The following is a 16,055-nucleotide window of genomic DNA, read 5'->3' on the forward strand; positions in this document are numbered from 1 at the left end:
ATGCAAATTAACAAGCGCCGTTTGAAGCATTTTTAGTTAAGCATCATTTCATTTTTGCTATTGTTTTTTTGCGCATATATTTCTAATTAGGGACATCAAATAAATGCTTTAGGCACATTTTTGTTTACTTTTTTCCTGCGGCTGCCAACAGCCGATCGGTCACAACGCATTAATATTTCCCATCTCTGTTTTCATTTTGCTCAAAATCATAGTTTAGTTAGCATTAGTTTGATTTATTATTATTTTATACCCTAAACCCATTAAAAATGGGTAAAAGGGGTATAATGTATTTGTGCAAATGTATGTAACAGGCAGAAGGAAGCATCTACGACCCCATAAAGTATATATATTCTTGATCAGCATCAACAGCCGAGTCGATCTAGCCATGTCCGTCTGTCTGTCCCTCCGTCTGTCTGTCCGTCTGTCCGTATGTATGTATGATCGCAAGGATCTCAGAACCTATAAGAGCTAGAGACTTGGCTGTAGGTCCTCCTAGTCCCCGCGCAGATCGAATTTGGTTTTCGATATTCGATAACCTGCCCCGTTTCCAAGTAATCGATAAAAATCGATATCGAAATCCTGTTTTTTTATAGAAATTTCGGCAAATAATATGAGCTAGAGTCTGGTGACTAGTATATATATTTGTAAGCTGCGCTTTTATTTTTGCCCGTCTAACTGAGTAAAATTCAGAACAATTTGTTTTGACTTAGGCAAATTTTTGAAAATCATAGCAACTAATAGTTGACTACTGAGTTATATGTTGAATTATTGCTATTTTTCATTTTTATTTTATTTTATTAATACTCACATATCTTTTTAAACAATGCCACATGCGGGCTCCACAAAAAATAATGTAAACTATATAAACTTTACTCCAACCGCGGCAGACCTCATTCGACGGCGTCGCTGGCCGTGAGAAACTTTGGTGTTTCTGGTAAATTGTGTGGTATACTTTTACTCGCATTTGCTTTGTTTTATTTTAGTTTGAAAATACTACTGCCCTCTTGTAGGCTTAATGATAACTTTCACACAGTGCCTGCAAACTGTTGCCGCCTTTCACTTTTGGAAGACAACTTTTGACAATGTTTGAAAATAGTTTGTGATCACGCATACTTAATATAAAATGAATTAGTAAGTAGAATATTAAGGGACTTGTTGGAGGTATGGGCTCTTTTGCACTTAAGCTGTATTTTAGCCAAAGGCAATTCCTATAAATTAAATTGAACAAAAAAGAAACCCTTTTTCAATATTATATTTGATAGGTATTGTGATCCGTTTAACAGCAATGAACCTATTTAATTTTATATCTGACTAAAATTCAAGTGTGTCCAAAAAAAGCCCTCAGCTGACGCGATTTAATACAATATGTACCCGCCTGTTAGTATAGTTAATTATTAAAGCGAATTAAAAGCAGTTTTATCAGGAATCGCGGTTTGGGTATATGCCATATGTTTACTTTTGTATACTATTGTGGGTCACAAGTTGAAATATTTATCTTTTGCTAATGGGGCTAACGAGGTTATCATATAGCACGTCAAGTTGCTGCAGGCCTTAGGCAAAATCAATGGAAATGCAATTAAGTTAATTGCGAGCATGTGAGCTTAAAAAAGTAGCTGCATGTTGATGTACATATGTATGTACACAGTCGATAAACAATAAATGCGTAATTAAGCAAATTATTCCATTGGTGCCCAAAGGCAGTCAACTTGATAAGCAGCAATAAAAAATAGTAAGAGGATACAAAACAATTGCAAAATGCATTAGCTATAGCCGAAGGGCGACTATTCAAAATCAATGACTAGTTGCAGTATTTATGTTGCCAGCAAACGCCATTCAGTTAATTTAGTTGTGCAGTAAAAATGTAAGAGACTTAAGCATAATAAACAAGTAAGAGGTTCTAGTAGGGAGCTCCCGACTAGGGGATACCCTGAAGAATTGGAATAGGGGGCAAGCTACCGAATATCGGGCATTAGGAGGACCTACAGCCAAAATTTCAAGTCTCTAGCTCTTATAAATTCTGAGATCCTTGCGTTCATACCTACATACATACGGACAGACGGACGGACGGACATGGCGAGATCGACTCGGCTGATAAAGAATATATATGTATACCTTATAGGGTCAGAGATGCTTCCTTCTGCCTGTTACATACATTTGCACAAATACATTATACCCCTTCTACCCATTTTGAATGGGTTTAGGGTATAAAAATTGTGTAATGAAAGAATTATGCGATATATTTTTTAATATATCAAAAAGTTTATGGTTATTCCTTGTTAATCTAAAGCTTAAAGCGCACTTAAATGTTTCATTTTTCATTAACTTAATAAAATTTTCATGTTTGCATGCACATTTATCGTTCACACTAGCTTTTAATATCTCCGGCTCCGAGCACTATTGTCTCTGGTGTAAAGCAGCACGCTGTGTTCAAAAATGCTGTTAAAAAATTAAACGATTTTCAGGCCAAGTGGTTTAAATTTGTAATAAATGTATACTGAAAGCAAACCAAAAAAACAAAAAAAAAAGGAGAACTAATATGTATCACAATTTTTTATACCCTGTAGTAAAGGGTACAATGGTCGATCTTGGAAACTACAAAGCCAGCGACATGAAATTTAACGTATTATAAATGTTCCCTAATACCTTACGCAAAACGAGCTTATCAGTTTTTGTCAACGTCTTGTTCCTTTTTCGAACTTTGAATTTTGGCTTTATTTCATGATTTGAAGAATTATAAATTACAGGTGATTCTGTAGTTGAGCACAGTCGACCACGATATTGTTTCTTTTGTTTTCAAGTGAATTGCATTTAACAGATATGTTTGCTTAAAGCATTTAATATTCGGGTTGTAAATCCGGAGCAGTAACTAAATTACTCGTAATAGGATTGAAAATGAAATGAACATAGAACTGGACATGATTTCATTATTTGATGTACAAATCTTTAATACAGCTATGTTAGATTTTTTTTTTAAATCTGGTTTAACAAAAATCTACATATATATAAATAGATTGTGCAGAAATATTCGCTAACACAAAGAAGTTGTGTCCCCTTAGTATTACTGTACTAATTTAAAATCTTGCATTTATGCAACTTCCTTAAGTCAGTTGCATGGCTTTTTTTTATCGCTTAGGTATATAAATATATATATTTAGCTGTATAGTTATAAGTATGGAGGATTGGTGAGCTACCACTCGCTCTACCATTTGTTTCTCGGCACGCGAGGGCACTTTACGGTGCATAAATTATTCAATAGACCGAAACGCCGCGACGAGACATAAAAAAACCTTCGCTGTCAGTGTCAGTTATAATTTCATGCCCATGACAGTAGTAGCTGTTGTTGCTGTTGTTGTTGTTCTCGACGACCTTAGATGACCCAATTTTAAACCTGACGAACTCGTAGCAGACTTTTCTGCGCGTTGGTTTTGTATACCCTGTTCCCAACGGGAAATGGAGTTTATTGATTTTCTGCAAGTCCTTCGGTCTGTATGAGCTACAGCGATATTTAAAAATTGTGCTACCCACGTCAAAAAGAAGGTTTTAATGCGATTTGCCCACCTTTAATCCCAGATAGAAAAAGTTAACAAAATGTTCTATTTGGGGCAAGGACCATGATGAAATCCTCGTTATCAACTTTCTATAACACTGTCAACAGAGTAACTCACGTCCGCAACTCTCGATAGTTTCAACTTGTTATATTTGAATTTTCGTCGCGTTTCCTGGCAATCACCAAACATTATATCTGAATAGCTAATTCGATTTGGCGGGAGAAGTTGGATTGGAGAATGGCTTCTGTAGCCGGAGGCCAAGCTTTCAGCTTTACCAGCCGGCGGAGCATTACAAAGTTTTCAAAAAGTTGAACTGCTAATCTGTTGGTGTTTGCCTTGACCGCTCTTAATACTGTTGCCTGCTTGCGGTTAGACCAACTTCCGGTTTTCGATTACAAAGGTCTTTTAATATAAGAAATTCATGGGACTTGGCACGTAGCCTTTGCTGCTGGTGTTGCTAGTGTTGCTAGTGTTGTTGCCGTTGCCGTTGCCTTTGCCATTGTTGTTGCCTTGATTCCAGTTAAGTTGCTTTCCTTGTTTCTCGTGAGAGTCCTTGTTTGTCGAAATGAACTAGCCATGGGCCCGGTTACTCGAATATCGAGTTTTGCTGTGCATAGTTCTGGGCGTGTGCTGTCTGGGGAAGTGACCCCCTGCCATAAATTCCTAAAAGGTTCTGTTGCGTTACGCTCTGCGGTGCCCTTAGCTCATTTGCTTGCGTTTGAAAACAAAATAAAGCAGCAAACTCTTACGGACGATAGGCACATAAGCCAATAACAGCAACAGCCGCAACAGACTACATGACATACCAATTAATTAGGCGTATTTCTCAAATTATCGCCTTGGGCATGGCTGCGATAAGACCAAGACGCGTAAATGGCTTTGCATGTCAGCGCCAAGTTAAGATATTCCCTAAAACATTTAAAGGTAGAGTTTAAAGTGTCACAGAATTTTCATAACTTGCCTTGCTACCCAATATTTCGAGACTGTTCACCAGGACCCGCATTTCCGCTTGATTTGCATTGCTTGGCAAGTTTGTTGTGTTTTGAACTTGAGCTTCCTGCCACGACTGCTGCTGCTGCTTCTGCTGCTGCTGATGTTGTCGCTGCTGGTTGTTGCTTTTCCAGTGAAAAGTGTGCTGCATAAGGAATTTGATTAAGACAACAAGTACGGGCAACTGTAATGCCAACAGCAACAACAGTAACAACAGCATGCATCCATGTTGATGATGTTGCAGTAGCAGCTGTTGCTGCCGTCATCGCTGCTGCTGCTGTTGCTGCTGTTCCTGCTGTTGCTGCTGCTGCTGTTGCTACTGTTGCTGGCAAGCTCGTCAACGTAACGCTGTCGAAGGCTTATGCGGATATTGTGCATTTGCTTTGAGTTTTGCCCGGCATTTGTTTTCGCTCTTAGTTAAACTAGCTTACTGTTGATGTTGATGCTGTCTGCCAGTAACTGGCTTTTCATGTTATTGTTGCTGTTGCTGCTGCTGTTGCTACTTAAGTTCTTCGACTGTGCGGCTAGGGGCAATACGATGGGATTGTTTTCTTCTTGTGCGTGAGAAAGCTTTAGGCACATCCCACACAATGTGCATTGTATCCACAGACAGGTCAACATTTTGGCATCTCTTACAGAAAATCCAATTGCGAGAATTTTCAACATCAAACTAGTAAATGGTTTCATATTTAAAAGCATTGGCTTAAATTTAACGCATTTTTATCGCAGAACTATAAGAATCATATCTAAAAATATTTTGTTTCTTATCGCCAACAATTGAATTCCGAAATGTTTGCATGTCTGCTCATCTATTCAAACAGGGAAGTTCTTTGCATGGCACTTGCCCGTTTTCTTAGCCCGACAACCAACAGGGAGAGCAGCTCGCATGTAGCACACGGGCACACACACACGCGCACACACTCGGAAATACACATGCAAACACATTCACGGAGAGTATCTTGAAAGCTGCATATCGCATCCGCTGGCTGCGTCAAGGATATGCTTGTTGTTGCACTTACAGGAACATTATATTTAAATATTACCTTTCACAAACTGTGAGGCCCTTGCCTTGAAATTTAAATACGCCTTTGCAGTCGCCGCAATGCAAATAACTTAATTGCTTAAATGAGACGGAAATAAGCGCGTTGTCGGATATTTGAATAAGTCTCACAATTTCGGTTTGGCAACATTCCATTAAAGCCTACTGACACTGCGGCCTTAAACTAACACAGCTGACAATTGGCTTGCCAGGACATTGGGTGCATAAAACTTTATGGTCTCCACGTTATTTTCTCAAGTGTCGTTGCACGCGTTGTGTGTGGGTGTGTGTGTGTGTGTGTGTGTGTGTGTGTGTGCGTGCTTGTGTATGGTGGGTGTACAGGTAATTCCGCAGTCATTTTGCATTTGTAATAAAGCAACACGTCGTCACAGACGTCGACGCTCGCACGCACGGCTGAGGTAATTACGAGGCGGCAGCCGTCGAAATCTCACCAAGCAGACCCGAACTCATTTATATGCCGCGCAGGCTTCTTATCAAATATGAAACAAAGCCGTAAAGGATAATTGGACTTAGAATATGTGAGTGAGGCACGCGGCGGCGCCGTTTGAGTAATGCAAACCTATCCACCAGATACGCTCAACTCAATTATAATATGTCGAGTAGCCGAGCGACAAGACACTAAATTTTAACTTTTCATCCATTGAATATGTTTTCAGTTAAGGGGACAGCAATTTAATATTCATTTTTACAATTGCTACTTTTTGATTTGTTTATCGATATAGCTTAAAATGTAATTCATGGGGCAAAGGCATATCCCGCATTTTGTAGTCAATTGAGTTAGGCAGCCGCAGTATGTGTGACCAACTACAAATAGGTTTGGTAGTATATATATTGTACTTAAATTCGTTTTAGTGCGTGACCGGCATGTGAAAACTCGCCCTTGTTTGGCTTTTCATGTTTTCGCACATCAATCATAAAATGCAAATATTTACGAGTTTATTTGTGTGCAAATAGCTGGCGTTCGGCGCATTAAACTCAGACATGGAGCAAACACACACACACACACACATACATCCAGGAATTTATTAACCTCTCCGTTTTTTTTCTTTACCAATCTTTTTCAGAAACGCAAACCGAAAATTTCGGCGTCATATTAACGAAAATGCGCTCGGCATTATTCGCAGCACTCTGAACAGTGGCGGATTTGGGCCACAGGCGCCCAACTTGAACAAGGAACTGGGCATACCATCTAATGCCGGACCCATGAACCAGCTGGCAGCCGGCTATCAGCGTCCGCTGTCTCATCCAGGAGGCGGCAGTGGTGTGGCCGCCGCTGCGGCTGCAGTGACCGCAGCGCAGCAGGAGAAGGGCATGTTCAGCATTAGTCAGCTCAATCTGGAGATAACGGAGCAGCACGTGGGCAGCAATGGCCGCATGGAGATCACATGCCTGTCCACGATACCGGCGACGGTGGGTCAGGGCGAGCAGTATGCCGATTACAAAACGTATTCGGTGAAAGGTGAGTGGCAGAACGCGGCGTATGCGTGATATGCATATAAGCATTATTATATAGATACGTACACATGTAAATTAGTATATTATACATAAGCAAGTAAGTATGTGTTTATTGTATGCCGCATGTAATGCTATGCAAGAACAATATTTGTTTTGGGCGTCGCTTCATAAAATTGCGAGCAATGAGCTCATCAAAAATATGGCTCGTTTGCATACGGGCGCCCAAGGTGAATGTGAATTATGGAATTGTCGGAGGGAATCTCGGCCGAATTTACACAATATAAATTAGCATTGTACGGCTGCTGGGTTAGACCTGTTAAATGCGTGCCCATTGTAAATGCTGTGTGTGTTTTTGCCTTCGTCACGATGACTTTCAAGGAGACAACAATAACAATACTGCGGCACAGAATTGAAAAGCCAAAGTCAACGTTGCAACGTTGTTGCCATTTTCAAATGCGGCCATCATTTATATTTCTGTCGTTGACTTTACAGCCGTCCCGCCCCGCCCCGCCCTGTCACGTCCCGCCCCGCTTCGCACTATGTGGGCGTGTGTCATCTATTCTGTTTGCCTTCGTTTAATTTTCGCTTAATGCCGCCCCGCCCATATAACCGCTAGGCGGGCAAACAAAAGTTAATTTATATATTTGCTCGGCTTTGTTTGCCCATACGCTGGCTGTTAGCACTTGCAGCCGGTAAAGCCGTTGACTCAGCCGGTGTTGTAAATTGTCTCAAATTGTATGAAATAATTTACACATTACCAGACAGACCCATGACTCAAGACGGTCGTTGGCCGTCTCTGTCGCTGTCGTTGTCGCCGGCGGCAGCTAACGGCCCGTTCGGCTCTTGAGTTTCCTCTGAACCAAGGGGCGTATGCGTGTTATTTATGTTGCGTGAAGTACGTCGTTTGTTTTGGCCACTTCACAGCCAAGAGTGCTCCACTCCTTAATTGTTTCTTATGCTGTCCTTAGGATCTGCTATCATTTTGCTAGCTTTGATTTCTACCAAACATTTTCTGCTTGCGACTCTATAGAAAAAGCCACAAACTATCTTAACAATTTTGTTTTTTCCATTAGCTATTGGAGAACTCTGCTACCCCTCTGCACCCGAGCGCTGGTTAAATTTTGTTTTTTTCCTGTACCCTCATTTTGTTTACTGAAAGTACTTTCCACTTTCATTATTTATACGCTCCCCTTGTCAACTTGTTTCTTTTTTGCTATTTTAAGTCCCATTGCCTTTCAGGAGATGACTTTTAGCTGGTCTAATTAATTTTGTTAGGCAACCTTGCCTGCTGTTTGCTTCTAAAATATCTCTTCCACCTGATCCGACCATTGGTTTCGACTTTCTAAAGCTTTATTTATAATGTTCTTCTCTCTTTTGACCTTTGCAGTCGAGGTAGAGCGTCATCAGGCGTCCTCCACGTCAACGGCTCCGCCTAGCATTGGGATGGCAGCCCTAGGCAATGGCAACGGGCACGGAAACGAGACATCCGCCGGTTGGAGGGCGCGCGGAGCTTTCCTAACGCATCTGTGGTCGCTGGCACCCCTGCTGATTTTCGTGCTGCTGTCACTGAGCTATTAGGATGAAACTGCAGCAAACGTAGCCATCAAACTGCAGGAGAGAAGACCACCGACATAGAAAGAGGTACAGTAAACCAAAACCAAGGGCACCCAAACAGAAACAACTACCACAACAACAACAACAACAACAGCAACAGTCATGCACAGGCAAGTTGGCGATTTCAGTGTAATTGAGCTGGAAAATTAGCCAAGTATCTGAAGAAGCCAAAAAGCATGCAAACAATTAAGAGCGAGTGCATAAACAATAATATTTTTTGCCTCGTTCTGGCAAAATAGCGAGTGAAAGAGTTTATTTGTAAATTATTGCCGGACTGCAATACGGAAAACAGAAATATTTGTAATTAAGTTGCAGTCAAATGTGAGCATCGAAATTGTTTCTTTTTTAGCAGCTGACAATTTTGTAGCGTAGCGAAATTTTTGTATAGCTTTCAATGGAGCATACCCAAGTCGCAAGGGACAAGGAGTTAGTTTAGCATTTGAAGGTGAGCCGGATGCAGTTTAAGTGGCGATGCGCCTCACATTTTGGGCCTAGTCAAATATTTGTGCAAATAAAATTTTAAACAGAAAATAAACTACAATAGATAAAGAACGTTTTTGGCGAACTTGGGCAGTCGCCAGACTGCTTGGGCCCATGTACCTAAAATGCAAACAAAAAAAATATAAAAAGTTATGCAAACAAATGATATTTTTTATGGTGTTGTAACGCTTTGGCTAAATAGCAAATCTAAGGCTAAAATTAAGGCAAGTTTGAATTTAGGCCGTAGCAACAAAAAATTAATTAACCCCCCCACAGAAAATGAAATGTTTAAATGTAAAATAATTAGACAGTTAAACCAAGAAGCTTACAAATACAATCAGTGTTGAAAACATTTTGAGAAAAAAACAAAACAAAACAAAAACAAAAACCTTAACGAAAACCAAATAAATAACAGCGACAAGAAAGGGCGTCGAAATGGTCGCAATCTGCGGCACGTGGCAAGTCTAAAAAGGGTCAGCCCAAATGGTTGAACTCCTGATGACGCGAAATTCGCTCCTTCTGGTGTCGGGATACTCCTTTTCCTACACTTACACAGCTTATTTATTTGCATTCATTTAGCCCTTAATTGCGCTCTGTAAATGGTAATTGTCGAAATGGATCGTCTTTTATGTGCGAGTAGTTAGGAAAATAATTTCATTTGCCGTTCACTGTTTGTTTTTTGGGTGAGCTAAGATATTCATATATGAGTGTGTGAATAAGTATATATTTAATAGGATATTTTCAAAAACGCTTTCAATGTCTATTGCTAACTGAAAAAGTCTTTACGCGTAGCATACATTGTAACCAAAATATGTATGTATAGTCTCTAAGTCGGAGGAAACAAAAACAAAATTCAATCGCACAGCGCAAAGTAAATATATGTAAAGCAAATAGCAACCTAGTTTATATATATTATACCAATATACAACTATATATAAATATGCGTCTACATAAATGTGTGTAACTACTTAGCTATTAGGCAAATATTTTTAACTTCATAATAAGCAACAAGAAAAACAGAAATGTAAAATAATCATTACGCCTGCAAACATTTTCCTACAGTTTGAAGAAGTAGCTAAAGAAAAAATATATATATTAAATAAGGCCGCAAAGAAATTTCCGGGAAATATAGTTGAAACCTTTTTTTAAAACGATTGTTCAAAGCATTAGTTCAAGAAATATGCAGTAAAATCCTTAGTTTCAGATCCAATTGAAAACTACAGAGAAAATGCATTAACGTATGCTTAAACAACATTTTTATAAAAATGCAAGAAACATTATTACAAAATGGTAAATGGTAAATATAACAAAAGTACATATTATATATTAAAAATATGGCTAAAATGTCTTATGCAGGTATTGACGTCTTCCTATGCTACGCTGTCTATTATTAACTGAACAAGAAAAACCAATTGAGAAATTTATAAAATTTACATTAATAAACTAGATTATAGGTATATTCCAATGTATGCATACATACATAAGTATATTGTGTGTTAAATTGATAACATAAAATTATAGATAATTGTGTTAAATTGGTGCTGCAATCCAAAAGAACACTCAGATTATACAACAAGTATATAAGCTTTAACTATAAATGATTTATTTTAAGTGAGAATCTATGGACTATTTTTTCAATATGTTAAACAAATGATTTATCTCATAGTTTTCAGTTTAATTCTCTTTGCAGCATTCACGTACAGATGTTTTCAACACATCTTTACAATCATCTGATCTTTCATTTTAACAATACTGTGTCGTCTTTTATTAATAAGGACGGGCAAATATTTCCCACCAATCTAGGCACACTCTTACATCTTCCTATTCATATCTCGCATTCATATCAGCCATAACTGAATTATCTCAATGTAATAGCATACATACATGCATACAATACCATACATACATATATATACATACATATTTACAAATCCATGTGTGTAAATCTGTGTGTTGTGTTTCCAGCTCTGTCCTCTGACATCTATGTGTTAATGTTTTCCTTCTTCAGAAGTAAGTCTACGCACTGATCAAAATGCACTTTATCGCATACATACATAAGAATGTCTTATGTAAGCAGATAAATATTTATATTTATGGTGTATTATGTATATGTGAACGGGATAAAAAGCCTGGGAACTAAAAGAAACATTAAGCTCTATGAAAATTCCAAATAATTAATGTCACAGCAATTCGCAAAACATATCATAAATGTTGTACAATTATCTGTGTTAAAGTGGATGTAAACAAAAGGAAAACAATATATAGTATATATATCGGCCCAACGAAGCTATCAGAACTTGGCAAGCTGAATTAAGAACATTTTGCACAGAATATCCAGCTGAAATTGTTGATGTTTATTTACTTGGTGGTCAGAAAGGCTTAGATCGGTTTACTTTCTAAAGAAGATAAAAAAAACTTTAAAACGGATTAAAGTAAACTTTTTAAGAGGTAGCAAAACCCACTAACTTAACAAAAATTAAAGTTGATCTGAAACTTAAAACCACGAGCCGCAAATAAGAAAAGGACAATTACGGCAATTAATAGTTGAAAAATAATATCGGTGGCAGCGGCAAACGCAATTAGCATAATTTAATAAAAAAATTTAATTGTCTCATTGAGGAGCAACAATAAGAGCGGATACTGTACGTAAATTGAAATGACATTGTTCATCTTGATTTATTTATTTACATATGGACACATATATTGACATAAATACACACATATTTTTTATATGTTCCTCAAGTGTAATAACATCGGATCAGCCACAGCATTAACACTATAAAGTGCACTCGGGCTATAAGTATTGTTGTAATCGTAACGGCGAGTACCTACATAATTTCACTGACATACATATATATACACGATTCTTCCAGTCACACATATCATGGCGTATTAATCCAACATTTATAGAAAAAACATATTAATTTTATATAAATATATATAACATGAGTGTAAAAGTGTGTGAAATAAAATTATGTAGCAGAGAAAATTAACGCAGAGTTTGGTTTACGCACGTAAATAACACAGCAAAAAAAAAAAAGCATATATCATTTATTTCGCCTATTGAATATATTCAATATATAATAAATATACATAAATGCATGCTTATACACATGTGAGAAATGTCATTAATTCGATATTGATTTATTGTTTCACTGAGTTTTCCTTTGTTAATGATATATTGTAATTAATATTGTACCATAAATCTTAAGGTCTAGGAAAATAGCATTAACAGGCGCTACTTAAAATCGCAGCGGCTGACAAATACAATGATAAAATTATTGTACCACAAAGTAAACATAAAGAATTACGTAAATACATACTTATTTATAGATACAGGCATACCAAACGGCGCATCAAAGATACACGTGTAAAAATTGCAACCTATGCAAATATATATATATAAAAATATATAATAACAAAAAAACGAAAAGTTACCACGGATTATGAATGTATGTATGTACTTATTATTAAACATTAAGTATGTAGTATATACAAGTAAATATGTATAATTCGGTGTCGACATGTCAAGTTTACTTTGACAAATACAAAGAAAAATAATAAAGTAAAGTTCAAGAAAATGGAATAAGAAAAAGAAACCCAGCTCTTAAAATGACGCCTACTGCTTGGCTTGTCAATTTACTACACATAAATAACTAATAAAATATAAATATGACTATTTGTGGTAAAAAAGAATGAACTAAACATTACAAAATAAATGTTGAAAACTGAAAGGAGTATAATTTTTATTAACGGTTTCGCCCTCACCAACCCAGTTGTACTTAAATATAAGATAATATTGTGTCAACCATAAAAGCACAAAACACACATTGGGTCCGGGAGATACACACACATAAATCGTTCGAGGGTCTGGGCTAAAGAAATGCGTTAAGCAAACTTGTGTAGCTTTGGGTTTGACGAATATCTTTTTAATCCCTTTAAATGTGCATGGAAATTGAAGGAGCTACTCAACAATGAAATGCGTAAACAAAGGCAAACAACGTCGGGACCCATAAGGTCAAAAGTCTGACAAAATTACAAAGGGGGTGCAGGAGCAGCAGGAGAGGGCGAGCCAAATGTTGTGCAATAATCAACGAAAGGATAAACTACGAAATAAATGGCGAATCAAGGGTATCTTGGCCGTAAAACACATCCGGCCATGGCCACGGACAAAGCTAAAGCCTTTTTTCTTTTCGCCAGGCCGTTACGTGTCTTTCTCTGTCCCTGTCTATTGCCGTCTGCTGTCCTCTTTCATATGCCCAGGACGCTACAAAGGTGCAACAAGCCCGGTTGCCTCATTACGGAATCAAAGCCGTGGGCTGTACAAATACACACAGAGCGGCAGCTCATGTGTGGGAGCGAGTGTGTGTGCCTGGTCACAGATGTGCTCTATCGATTGAAAATTTGTGTGACAGACAACTGTGGCAGCCAGATGGCAAGTTTGAATGGGAATGGTCAATTAACGCCTGGCCATCAACTGATTTCCTGAGGAAGCCATCAAAGGGGCTGCCTCGTGTCTTGATTAAGGTATAAATATTAAATTAGCCAGGGCTATCATAGTCAGCTCTACAGCTCTACAGCTTTAGCTGCGGCTGCTGCTGCTAATGAGCCATGGCTGTGAGTGAAAGAGGCAAACAGGATGTGGTTTACTCAGCGTTGAGTTGGACCACACTATCAGCTACCAGGCTCCAACTCTCAAACTTGTTTAATTATACATGACAGCGCCTAAAAGTCAGCTAATTGATATGCAGCAGCAGGAGCAGAGACTGAGACAGAGGCTGGGAGTGTGGCAAAGTTAATGAGCCAAAACTGGCAGCATGTGTGCCAAGTTTCGACAGGCAGTCAAGCAGTTGCTTTGCATACAAACTCTCAAGTGCCCCGAGGGCTGATCGAGAGCCAAGCGAATAACTCAATTTTCATAGAGTGGCTGTTGCACATGGCAAACCAATAAACACTTTTTGCAACAAATTCAAAACTGTGCCCGCAGCAGCCGCAGCAGCAGCAGCAGCAGCAGCAGGAGTAGAAGCAGCGACAGGCACAGTAAAACTTTTTGACAGCGACAAAATTGCGTACAACTGCCAACTGCATTTGGGGCGTGGCACTGGGCTGCGACCTGATCCTGGTCCTGGTCCTGTTGCCAGCTGCATATGCTGCTTGTGGCGATGGGGTGGGGGTGGGGTGGCACCGCCGGAAGCGTTTGCCGAATTAACAGCAGTGAGTGGCTGCAACTTTGCTGCATCTGAAAGGTAAAGAAACTCACTGACACACAGGCAAAACAATAACAGCTACAAAATGTCTCAAGAACATTTCAATTTGTGCACCCAGCACACACACACACACACAGACACACACATTAACGCGTGCTCACAAAGTTTTTGCCCGCATGCGGACAAATGCCAAAATAGTTAGTTTTACAACAAAAGTTTTGTACGGAGCTCGCACCATTTCAAAATTGAAAAGAAATATTGGTTAGCAGCGGCAGAAAGCAGTAGGAAAAACAAAAATGGAAATGGAAACGGCGCAAATGGAAAATAAAAATTCGAGCTTTAGTTATTTGCTGTGCAATTGGAACGCGTTGTTTTCAGTTCTGGGTTTTGGTCGGCTCACCACAGCTGTCAGCTCGTGTGATTGAGGGGCGCCCGACGCCGGCTTCGCTGCTGCATGGCATTTTTTAATTTCGCCGATTTGTAGGCGGTGGTCACAGAATCCAGCTTATATTTAGAAGCAGATGCTCCATGGGAATTGCATTTACAGCGAGCGAACTGCAGCAAATAAAACGGACTGAGAGCATTTTTTATCAGCCCAAAAGCATGCTACAAACTTTAAGAATACATACGGCCAACTTGTCGTTTGACTTGACTCCAACTAGCTTCGATCCTTTTAATATAAATTATTATTAATTTGTAGAGATTATCGCTATATTATCAAATAAATGTATTGAGATCTGCAAGGCGCTTAGATCACGTCATTTATCCAATCTTTGAAGAAATTTCACTTTTTATGAAACTATTCAGTTTTGCTTTTAAGGAACTGCAAGATCATCTGATCTGATCTTATCGCTCATTATAATCCATTTAATATTAAGATTAATAGTTAAGATTTAAAAAGCTTTAGTACGAATTTGTACCAAAAGATTCTTGCTAGTGCTGATAGTTGAGCGCGACTTGAATGCTGTTTTAATAATTTATTTGGTCTGCACAGCAGGCTGCTCATTAACACGCACACACGCGCACACACACACAGCCACACAGCCACACTCAAATATGGGGCCCTTGAGCAAAACGCCTCACTCACACACAGACTTGCATTTAGCAGGCGAGAGGCATAAGGCACGCACAGAGCACGCACTTGGCAGCGCCGGCAGCGGCAGCGCCATTGACTCGGTCGGTTGGCTGCCGCATATCACCTTAATTACAGGCAACAGTCTGAGTGCAGTCAGACGGCAAATGGAAGGTAGGCAAACGGCTTTTATGCTTGGCCTGTCATTGCCACGCCCCTGCTGCTGCTGCTGATGCTGTTCTGCTTAACACTGGCCCCGGGTACGTGCCATATTGTCGTTGGCGTTACGCTTTAGCGATTTAGCACTGTACTTGCACGGCAAGCAGGCGAATTCAGCTTGCACTTGACTGCTGATAAGCGTGTGATTTTTGCACACGTACACACACACACACACAGACACACACACACAAGACACATACATTGAACCAGCTGCCGTCATGGCCATGAATTCATGCGCCGTTGAGTTGCGTTTATGCCAGTTTTATGTTACATCTAAGTGAAATTTAAGGACTCCACTCAACAACGTTCCAAATCCAGTGCATAGTTGTCTAAGCAGCGGATGGGGGTTGGGTTGGGGTTTGCAGAAGGGCATTTGGGTGCGGCTTTTCACATGATGAGTTTGCCTACTG

The 16,055-nt window shown here is 39.2% G+C and overlaps 1 protein-coding gene and 1 long non-coding RNA gene across 2 annotated transcripts in view; one reads left to right on the top strand and one right to left on the bottom strand.

Annotated features, from left to right (window-relative positions):
• beat-VII (beaten path VII) overlaps positions 1-10,595 on the top strand; it is a 44,161-nt gene extending 33,566 nt beyond the window's left edge. The window contains exons 8-9 of the mRNA XM_064693880.1: positions 6,663-7,057; positions 8,441-10,595. Of these exons, the coding sequence (XP_064549950.1) occupies positions 6,663-7,057; positions 8,441-8,631 (586 nt within the window). The 3' untranslated portion in view covers positions 8,632-10,595. The remainder of the gene's footprint in view (positions 1-6,662; positions 7,058-8,440) is intronic.
• Positions 10,596-12,306: 1,711 nt separating this feature from the next.
• Positions 12,307-12,606, bottom strand: LOC135436309 (uncharacterized). Its single transcript, XR_010437501.1, has 3 exons — positions 12,586-12,606; positions 12,471-12,531; positions 12,307-12,404 (listed from the first exon to the last, which is right to left on the bottom strand). It is a non-coding gene; the product is annotated as an uncharacterized LOC135436309 (long non-coding RNA).
• Positions 12,607-16,055: the final 3,449 nt, after the last annotated feature.

Source organism: Drosophila montana, unplaced genomic scaffold, assembly GCF_035044405.1.
Source record: "Drosophila montana isolate Dmon_TW-CO22-7 unplaced genomic scaffold, ASM3504440v1 contig_3733_1, whole genome shotgun sequence".
Classification (NCBI taxonomy): Eukaryota; Metazoa; Arthropoda; class Insecta; order Diptera; family Drosophilidae; genus Drosophila; species Drosophila montana.